At 36.0% G+C, this 11,090-nt stretch overlaps 1 protein-coding gene across 2 annotated transcripts in view; it reads left to right on the forward strand.

Moving 5' to 3' along the window:
* znhit6 (zinc finger HIT-type containing 6) overlaps positions 1 to 10,350 on the forward strand; it is a 37,317-nt gene extending 26,967 nt beyond the window's left edge. For both annotated transcript variants that reach the window (XM_038295014.1, XM_038295015.1), the window contains 2 exons: positions 5,836 to 5,960; positions 9,772 to 10,350. In XM_038295014.1, the coding sequence (XP_038150942.1) occupies positions 5,836 to 5,960; positions 9,772 to 10,184 (538 nt within the window). In that variant the 3' untranslated portion in view covers positions 10,185 to 10,350. The remainder of the gene's footprint in view (positions 1 to 5,835; positions 5,961 to 9,771) is intronic.
* Positions 10,351 to 11,090: the final 740 nt, after the last annotated feature.

An 11,090-nucleotide genomic window follows, 5' to 3' on the forward strand; every position in this document is an offset into this window, starting at 1 on the left:
GTTTTAAAGTCCTTTTTTTGTTGAGATGCCAGAAAAAAGTGTTTGGGAGTCGATCATTTTCTTTAGCTGCTCCATTATCCTGTTATTGCACACAGCTAGTAGCACTTTAGTTCTTCCCTTTTTTTGAAGAACAAATTTAGATCATTTCACATCTTTTATTAAATCTTATGATTATACTATAAAGCTGTGATAAATAGTTTTAGGTTATTTTACTGTTAGGGTTCGGTTTTTATTCAAATTTCAAAGTTCGATGGATTAATTCAGAAGATTTGGAACCTATTTTTTTGGATTCATTCCTATTTAGTCAGATCTTAAATTGGATATTGGTATTGCTGACATTTTTACACATGGTTTATAGTTATGCAACATATAAATACTAGTAATATATTAACATTAAGAAGGCAATAAAGCAATGATAGTTAACTGCAGATGTAAGGACAAAGGACAATGCTTTTTTAATTGATATTTGGTTATATGAACCAATTATTCTGGAGTTAATATAAGAATCAATTCAGAATTGAAAAATGCATCCATCTAATTTCTGTCACGCTTAGGTTGCTGGTGCCCATCTCCAGCTTTCAATGGATGAGAGGTGGGGTACACCCTAGAAAGGTCGCCAGTCGATTTATTTATTTTTTTCTTTTTTACACAGCCACAAATTTTATGACGCATGTTATCATGTTTTGCTTGGTAAAGATTGAATCCTTATTTAATCCTTAAATATAAGAGGTATAAAAGTGCATTTGGCCTAAAAAAAAAAAACCTTGTAAATATTTTTGTTAGTTTGTGCAGTTTTGTCAAGCCAAATAAATACACTAATATGTTAAAGGCCTGACATACATTCGACAGGCTGTCAAACTTAAAACAAAGCATGATTCATAACAGAAACAACAATACTAAAGGATAGCATTTTATATACTGGAAGTTAATCAAGTAAAGGTACGTTTCATTATAGACAATATCAAAACATTTCTGCTTTTGTTGTTTTTATCATTCCCCAGTCAGGAGTCATAATCTTTCATCTCTTATAAAAGGCACCAGATTATAATCAGCACCAATTTAAGGAACCGCAATTCAAATGGAGTGTTTGATCATAGTTAATCAACTTGGCGTACTTAAAACGGTTCAGTGATACGTTTAGCTCACCAGCCTAGGCAATATGCCATAGTTCATAAGGACAAAATGCGACTTTTTGTGTTGTTTTTATGAAGGTTAAGATTTTCCCCCCCTTTTTTTTTTGCTCCACAAGTAAAGGTTTTACAAGTCACAAGTGCTTTAAAAAAAATTTAATCAGTGCAGAATGATCTAGTCAGAATTTAACTGATGATATATCATGTGTTTTGTTTGTTTATATTGTTGTCCTTTTTGCACAAAAATACATTTTCATGCCTCAAAGTTTGTTTTGAATAATTTTTTTTTTTATCCAAACTGATCAAATTATAGTTTGAAGTCTAAGTTTTTTAGATATTAAACTAGAGATGGACAAATCCATTCCAGGCCAAGTAAGAACTATGAGCTGGACCTCCTAATTAATTTTACTTTACTATCTCTGTCTTCACAAATTGGTCTTTTCCATTAGAACCTCCTGGGGGACAGTATACCCCCACCTACATGTGGGTGGAGTAATGAGAGCAAGCTCCCCTAAAAAGTAAACCAGCCATAATTTGTATGTACCACAATCCATCTTCTAGATTCCTTTGTATTTTTTCATCAGCCACCAATCACAAAAATGTCTGCACCTCATCGTTGGACTGCAGTGTAGATGTCAGTATTAACATTTTCCTAAAAGCTTGAAATATGCTCTGCCACTGTTGCAGGTCTTTAAAGTGTTTTTTTTTTTTTTTTTTTGTTCTTGCTTAGGCTGACTTTGTTTGAATCCAGTAAGTAGGTGCTTAAAAAAGTTGTATAAATACTGTAAGGAAAAAATTAAAATAAAATTAATTTGAGTAGGTACATAAACAAAGCATTAATGCTGGTTGTAATTCCTAAATTCAAAGGCTATTTGTAGCTTTGCATTGAGATAAATTTCTTTCTTACACTCTCCTGTTTACAGCTGTCAGATCAATCTAAATGAACACACCACATATATTTTCTCAAGTAACCATTTAATACGACACCTTCTGGTCTATACAAACTGGATCCCATGGTGAACCAGCCTTTTGGAGGTTAGCAATTCTTCTCCAATGTTTTATTTTTCTATCATGTCTCATAAAATCTTATGTTTAGGGATTTTGCCTAATAATGCATCTAAAGGCATGGCTCTATCTAAACACAATTTTGAAATTGACCTTAGATGCTTACAAAACCATGACATCATCATCTAATGCTGGGAATCCAGTAATCTTAAATGGGAAACATTTCAAACACTCTCAGACAGTCAAGACAAAGCATTTGTCTTGTATGCAATGTATGAAATACTACTTAACCTGAGTTCAACCTTAGGTCAGCTGGAGTTTAACGTAAGAGCTCCTTTGTTCTCCAATATGAATCTGTACTGATGAGTCACCACCAGTTGTTTTTTTTTTTACTGATGAGTTGGATTTATTTAAGAAGTGAATTTTATAAACGATTTCTAATAGCTATTAGCTTTCTTTCTATCATTGTGGGACAGCAAGTCTGGAAGGAATGTTTAGCCTTTGTCTGGACAAGTGAATCAGTGACTGGTATAAATCATCATCTCCCACTTTTCACTTTGGATGCTTAGAGTCTTCCTATCCCATCTGAATTTCCATCAGCAAGATGTTGCATAACACCAAGATGTTTGTTAATGAATATGAATGATCAGGATTAGGATGCATGTCATGGGAATTACTTTACATTAACTTGATGCAGTTACATAAACAGGCTTGGCCACTGATTCGCCTTTCTAATTTAAAGCTGACATCTCAGCCCAAACAAAGTGTTTCAGTTCCAATGCAGGCCAAATCCTTTTGAAAACTGCTTTCTTTAAAGAAAACTCTTAATTAGCCTTGCACTGTTGATTTAATGGAGTCATGGACAGTGGAGGTAACAGCTTCTGGGAGTGGATTTACCACAAAGGGCATGACTGCATGTTGTTGTTGAACGACTGTGTGAAATATCAGCACGGGTCGAGAAAGAAGTTTTTGTAGTTAACTAAACATAGCAGTGTTGGCAGCATCCTCTTACTGGAAACCAGGGCTGTGCATCAAAAGTACCTTTCACACATTCCTGGATGTTTGTTTGTGTTATTTTTTTTATGCATTTTTTCCCCCACTCCTGTGATGAAGAGGATGCCTTCTCCCTTTTTTCCCTGACATCTGCTTTTCCTCTTAGACGGCCAAATCCTACACAGCATCCATGCCTCCTGATGTGTCATATTTACAGAGGTTGTTTTTACATTTCTGGCCTAAAAAAGGAAACACCTGTCTTTACTTTTTTTTTTTTTTTTTGGTTGTGCCACAGCCCTGTGAGACAGGGATGTTTTTGTCCTGCGTAAGCTGAGCTTTCTCTTACATATTTTGTGCAAAACCTTTTCCGAAACTGACTCACTGGCTATTGCCCATCTTGCCCCTAACCTCGTATGTATTTCTGCTTAGCAGATGCTTCCTCATGTCTCCTGATATGTCTGTGTGTTGTTATTGAAATAGTTCTAACTCTACTCTTGTGAATGAACGCATGAAACTTCAAGCAACTCAATAGTGGCATTAATTTCTTTCCTGGAGTTTTTCCACAATAATGATGTTTACATTTGCAAACCCTCTCCAGCAGGAGTTGCTGCTCGCTTTCCATGTTTTCTGTCCTGATCCTTCCACGTAATTTGACCTTGCAGGCCTCGCAGGGCATAAACCAAGTCTTAGAGTTGTCACAGTTGCACTAAAATGATGTTTCGCTGACATCAACGTAATGGCTGAGGAGACTTTTATTGAACACTTTACCTGCTTAATCACTCATACACCTGAGAAACCTGTAAGTTCCAGCTGTTCTTGTTTAAGTGTTCATATCTAGGTTCATTTAGATGCCCCCCCACTATACATTGCTCAGTAACATTCTTAATGTTGTGTAAATCAGCAGTCAGCATGGAAATGGCATTAGTTATACCAGCAATATTAATTACTTAATACTTAATATTATTTAAGTTATAAAGCTTTGCTGTTGTTCCTTGAATATTTTCTGGTTTTAGCATATATTTTATAGTATATTTTAACTAAATTGGCCGTAGATTTGCTAAAAGCTGATGTGCAGCACTTCTACATGTGCAATAAAGTTCCCAGGGTATGGGGGTGCAGGGATTATTCGCTCGACCCCATGTTTAGAGGCTTTGGTTCTTCGATGCGACTGATGCGGCCTGTCGTCCAACTCTCTCTGATCCCCTTTCCGGTCTGCCTACTTTAAAAAATAAGAAAATCAAGGCTACTACAGCCTTACAGACAATCTTAAAAAATAAATACATCTCCCAAATTAGGGAGCTCATTACTCCTTAATCACCTCATTAGAAAGAAATATGATGTTCTCCATTATATGTTGGTGTTAAATGTCCAGTCTACTGTGATGTTTGTGTTCCAGTCCAGCAGGAAGCATGAATTTCAATTATGACAAATATAACCTTCCATACATGCAGAGATTTTGTAAACATTGTTTGAAGGGACCCCAGCATCTTGACAGATGTTTTCTCATTTCGAATCATACAAAAGATTAACATTAATGTTTCCATTTAATGATCTAGTTTTGGTAATTTATCATTTTCCTTATTAGGTGGATCAAAATAGCTTTTAACATTTGCCCTGTCACACCAAGAGGATGTTACTGGCTTTTGAACAGTATTCAGTTTGTAGTTTACTCAGCATCAGGGTGTTCTAGTTTACTATTTATTTAGCATAGTAAGAAGCTTAAAGAAAGTTCCCTTGTTTCTTCCTTTAATGTCATAAAACCTCTGTTTTTAGAGGGAACTTGGCAGAATTTAAGGGGGGAAAACACAAACTTTCCCTGAAGAGAACATTAACGAAGCCTTCTGTTTATTCAACAGAACATTATATAGACACCAGATGTGTGCACGTTCTTGGGCTGCACAGCTGTGTGTGTGTGTGGAAGTGGACAGAGGTTTAATAATCTCATCGACACCCCAGGGAGCCACACTCTGCTTTCTCTAATAGTTGTTTACAAACAGGTTTGTAGAAAGAAAAATGTTATTAGATTTATTTTTAGATTTATTTTAACCATAAACTAAATGCCATGGAACTAATAGGCGCCCTGTAAGCACATTTTTAAATGCAGTTTTCTGTTTTTGATTTGACCTGTTTTTCTTTTACTTTTGAAACACCTTCTTTCTGAATGAATTCCTGCTCACAGCCTTTAAATAAAGTCCATGTCTTTTTTTTATAACTTGCATCATAAACATTATTTATTCCAGGATGAACTTCAAACTTTTAAGGTTTTGTTGGTAAAGTTACTTTTTAACAAATGAATATTCTTCATTTCAGAGCAGCTTCCAAGAATCTTTGAGTGACATTTATAACGAGCATGCTTTAATAAAGTTCCTGAATTCTCCTGCAGGTCGAGGGTTACTTGCAAATGTTTTCATCAGTCTTGTTTTAATGGTTTTGTTTTAATATTCATACTTTGTCTGATCTTTTTCTATATTTAAGCATTATTTTCACCTTTACATGCCTCTCTTATGCATATAAGTCTTGGCTAAATACTACATCTGTCAATTTGGATGATGCCAAAAAAGGATATATGTTATGATGTTGAAAAGGAAAACATTTCATGTCAATTAATTTCTTAATTACCATCTGTAAAACCCTGCACTTTCCATGTTTTCTAATTACGTGTTTTTGTTTTGTTTTTCTGTGCCCGATTCTCCATTGGATTTGACAGGTACCAAGAGCTGGATATTGAGAAAAGCCTAAGGGACAACCTCAGCTACAAAACAATCATAGAATATCCTGTCCTGCATGTTGTTCTCAGAGATCACTGGGAGGACTACCCACTGAAAGGAACAGGTAACAGAATTAAAAGACTATTTTGATATGAAATACGTGGCTCCCCACCCTAATCCCCTGGGAGGTATTTCCGTGTGTTTGGTTTGTTTAGGTTGTGTGTGTGTGATAGCTGAAAAAAGTGCTCCTCCAGGGACCAAAAAATGCTAGAACTGCCTCTGTTATGACTTGTTGTTTTTTCTTTTGCTCTCGTGCTTCTAAGCAAATTAAGTGAATGCAGTTCAATGAGTCAAAACCCAGCAGTCCTAAAACTCCAAACCCACTCGTGTCTGCCAATTCCAACACCATTGTATCATGTCCTTCTTGCTCCTTCTGAGGCACTCTGTTCCCTTATTTTTCTCTATGGCAACATGTTACACCAACGGAAATGAGCGTGTTCTGCTCAGGATCACACACACCAGCTTAACCTCGACAGAAACAGTAGCCAAACAGAGAGTCAAACACAGCTTGCCTTTTCAACAGTGACTTCATGAGTTCTGGAAAGGAGAAAACAGGATATAAGTCTTTGTTTCCCCTCAGTTCTACTTAGTTTCCTCTGCCCCTGAAAAGTTTTAAAGTACAAAGGTGTCAGTCGTGTGAAGGCTACTATACACCATAAAAAGGCTGACTGATTTTCTGGTCTAAACCTAGGAATGGTTTTGTGTGGGGTTCAGTTTAATTTGGTAGATTAAGAATAGAACACAAATCTTGCTTTTAATAAACTGTCAAAACAAACTGTCAAAATGACAAATGAGGTCATTTTTGTCTGAGTGTGTTTTGGGTGATAAGACCCTGGTACCATGTTTTTCTCCTATAAACTTGGCCATAATAACGTCCTGATAATTACACATGCCAAGCTCTGGGAAGCAGGGTAGGAAGTGATAACAAGCAGTAAGATACTGTGGCAGAGGCATATCTGCCAAGGATGAATTCATGGTGAGAGGCCTGCAGTCTATACACAGCATCAGCATAGTTATATTTAACATGAAGAAGCGGAGTCTATGAATAAATAGGGTTGAGTTGATTTTGTGAAACAACATTTTAGCCATTTGCTTGTTTGGTATCTGAGCTCTGTGAAACAAAAGAATGATAAATGATTATTGCGACTTCAACACAGCAATAAATGAAGCGGAGGCTGCAGCCTGGCTTTAGTCAAACCAAAGTATGGTAGTGATTGAGCAAATCCACAGAACAGCCAGTTCTGCTGTACAAAGTACATTTTACTTTGTTTATTAGAAAGATGTTCGATTCAGACTAAATCAATTTTAGATGCCATTTTTACTGCAATTTATCCAAAGCTAAGGTTTAATTGTGACCAGTCAAACTTAAGTCCACCATTAATGACAGTCAGTCTGCAACAGAATGGTCTAAGGTTATTGCCTTTAAAGTTCTCTTTTGGAATAGAAAATAAAGAAGCTGAGTTTTCACTTGTAACAAGTGACACAACCATCATGTTTATGTGCAAAGCTGCATCATCCTCATTGATTTTTATGCATATAATTAGAGATGAAATATTCATCTGCTGCAAAAAAAAAGAATAAAACTGAATTCACTTTAATCTGATACTGATCCAGAAGCTTTTGAAAGAGCTGTTTCCAACCTGCACAGCTGCTTTTTAGCTTCACTGAAAGCTGTTTTATAGGTATCCTTTCCTGGCCTCCAGGTCCAAATACATATACAAATAGATAAATGCACAGCAAATGCAAAAAACTACTGCAAATACAAATAACACTAGAAAACAAAACTAGATTAACACAAAAACAGAGGAAAATGCTGCAATCACAAAAAGTGGAGAAAACCAAACTCCCTGCAAATCTCGCAAATGTCTGCAAACACATAAATGATGCTAATACGTAAAACATGTGCAAAACAAATGCTATTAACAACTGCATCCTAAGAAAATGTACAAACTAGCTCTGGATAATAGAATTGCTCCAGATCACTAGGGGGGGATGACCACAAACTCACAAACCCAAAAAAAGTTCAAATCAGAATTTACCTTTTCTTTCTTTCCTGGTCTGGGCCAGAATCCCATGTATGTTTTATACTAATGGCCTGGTCCACTGACACTGATATGTATTAGTATCTGTTTTGTTTTCTGGTCCTATATCAGTTAATAATCATCTCTCCCTAGTGGTGTAAAGCACTTTTCTTATCTGGAACTAGTTTGCAGCTTTTTCAACTTGCAGTTATTTTGTGACCTGCAGCAATTTTTCTTTGCATGTGTTAGCTGTTAGCATCATTTATATACTTATACTATAAGTGAGTTTTGTGTTTGCATGCATTTCCATGTTGCTACTCTCTTTCTTTTGTGATTGTCACATTTTTCCTTCGCATGTGTTTTCTGTTAATCTGTCTTTTGCCTTTCCACGGCAAATTTTTGTCTTTGCAGGACTTTTTGTATTTGCTGCATATTTGTGTATTTGCAGCCTGTTTGAAACCCTCAGACATTTTAATCTGTGGCCATTGGCTGTCTGACTGCCTCAAAGCACACTGCAGTCAAAGTTCAGTTTTGGTAAAGTTTGACTACAGCGTAGTGCAAGGTTCACCAAGCAAAGTGCATGCACACTATAAACCTGTGGCAGGTTACGCAACGCTACAGATTCAGAGGGCATTGTAGCCAGCGCTGCTTTTGGCCTAAAAACCCATTGACCTAATAACATTTCCCTGGGCTCCTAATGAATATAAAAGATAATTATTCTCAATCACAAATTTACCTTCAGATATGGTAGAATATATATTTAATGCTTTTGCTTTTAACCCTCACTTTTGTGTTTTTATGTGACTCCACTCAGTCAACATAGAATTATAACTGTTTGTAAATTTTATGTTAAAAGGACATATTTTTAATTGTTTTTATTTAATATTATCTTTTACTTAATACAGAATAGCAATAACTCTTCAACATACCATACAGATACAATTCTGCCTTGCTTAACATTTATTTTTTGGTTTCCTGACTTGCATACATTAACTTGAGTAAAAAAGTATTTTATAACCATCTTGCTTTAAAAGTAGTTTTAAAGGCTTTGTTTAGAAAAATGCAGCAATTCTTTCATGTCATTATTCTCCAAATTCACTCTTTAATATTAATCCAAATGGAGCTGTTTTTAAAAAAAATCCCTTGGTTATCTAAGCTTCTTTCCTTAAATTAGGTTTAAAAATTTACACACGTATTGTGCTGTATATTATACCAGATAAAAATAAAATCTTTAACCAGTATAGAAAATTATTGTGTTTAATTTGACAGTGAATCATTGTCAGCTGTTTATAATTGGCTTAATTCAAAATCATTGCGGCTTTAAAACAAAAATAAGCTTAAAAATAAGATAATTGCACTCCCAAAAAGACATTAATGTTAAATTCTTATTATGTCATTAAAGGAGCTCTGCAGGTTAACTTTAAGTATCCATTGTAAGTTTGACAATGAATTGGACATTGAAATTGTTACTCCTAAGCAAAGTTACCTTTATGGGTTTTTTTATGCTTCAGTTGAATAAAACGCATTTTTGGATTTCTTAGTGTTAAGTATTTAATCCCATTTTATATGTAGGACTGCTTTAGCTGTATTTATAGTTTTCTGCATCATTACATTAACATGTCAAACTGATTGTGATATGTAAATGTTTGGCATAAAACCAGACCTACGTGTTAATTACTTACAATCTTTTGTTCTTTTTCTTTGTTTGGGAATGCATTTTGTTTTGCTCCATGTTTTTGTGGCTCATAGAGATTAGTGATCATTTGTACACGTGTACAGACAAGAAACAGTTTTACTGTCTGCTGTTAACACAGAAAAAAAATGTTATTCAGAAGTTGGGTCATGTCGTTTCAGCTCAACCTGTATCGGCCTGCACAAGTTCTGCAACGAGGAATGTTTCTGGGGACCAGGAGGAGGAAGAGGAGGGGGGGCAAGTCCTACAAACACAACAAGGGTCTAAAACTCCAGAGAAAACAGACATTCACACAAGAGCCCAAGACATGACTCCTGAAACAGAGCCACCACTGCAGGAAAAGGCCAAGAGGAGCTTAGGAGTGGAAGAACAAGAGGAGGGAGAGATCATAGACAGCAGTGATGAAGAGGAGGAGAATAGCAGAGAGATTCAGTGTTTAAACAAAGATCTTCCTGGTGATGGAGCTTGTGGAGAAAGTGTTGAAAGTCACAACGACCAGTCTGTTCTGACTCATCATTGTCAGCTTGGAAATGAGTCAGCTGCTGCTTCACTGAGCTGTCAAATGGAAGGATGACATTCAAAGGATACTGTTAACATTGTGATTAAGCACATTTAGAAGGAATGAGTCAAAATGTGCCATTACTCAGCATAATGCAAACGGACTGTTAAAAAATACATTACTAGATAGAACCATGCGTCTGTTTTAAATGTTTTCTCAAATAAAATTGTTTATCAAACGATTTAAGTCCAGATATATGTTCACCTTAAGAAAAAGCAAGAAATTATAGTTTAATTATCAAAGTCATATTTTATAATCAAAGACGGGGAACAAATGATGTTTAGTCATGGTTTTTGATTGTTATAAAATAGCTTCCTTTTAAGATTAAAGAGAACATTCCTTTCTGTTTAGTACTTATTAGGTAATCTTTTCCTGTTTTTTCTTTTTAAGCGAGAAGAATGGCCAAGAATAACCCTCTGGCCTTTGAAGCTTAGAGCATCTCATCTGTGTTTGCTCTGCTTAGATAATTAGGCTCCCTTTTCCATCTACTAATAAAAGTTCATGTTGACATGTTGGATTTTCTGACACCTCTCTGTGTCTACCAGCATGAATGCACTCGCGCATGCAGAGCCTCGATATACTGTTTTCTTGGCTAATGTTAGCTTATTATGACGAGGTGCCAGTAATAACCATCACTCTAGGCCCTCACAGGGGTAGTTTTTTTATGGATGTGTTTTTAAAACCCCTGCTAACCTCTTTTTGACGTTATCCCAGATGGATGGGGCCCTCTTTGATGTCTGGCCTGTGGTGACGCATTTTCCACCCTTTTTTGCAGTCGGTGCGTTAAGCTCCCATATGGTCGCCCTTGCCCCATGAGTGGACTAAGTTTTTAATGCTGCTGCTTTGTAAATTCATGCTCAGCACAGTGGCTTCATGTATTCATGGTGCCGGCTCCCATTATGTCAAGTTACAGCCCCAAAG

The sequence above is a fragment of the Cyprinodon tularosa genome, unplaced genomic scaffold, assembly GCF_016077235.1.
Source record: "Cyprinodon tularosa strain WSP-4 unplaced genomic scaffold, ASM1607723v1 ctg35, whole genome shotgun sequence".
Classification (NCBI taxonomy): domain Eukaryota; kingdom Metazoa; phylum Chordata; class Actinopteri; order Cyprinodontiformes; family Cyprinodontidae; genus Cyprinodon; species Cyprinodon tularosa.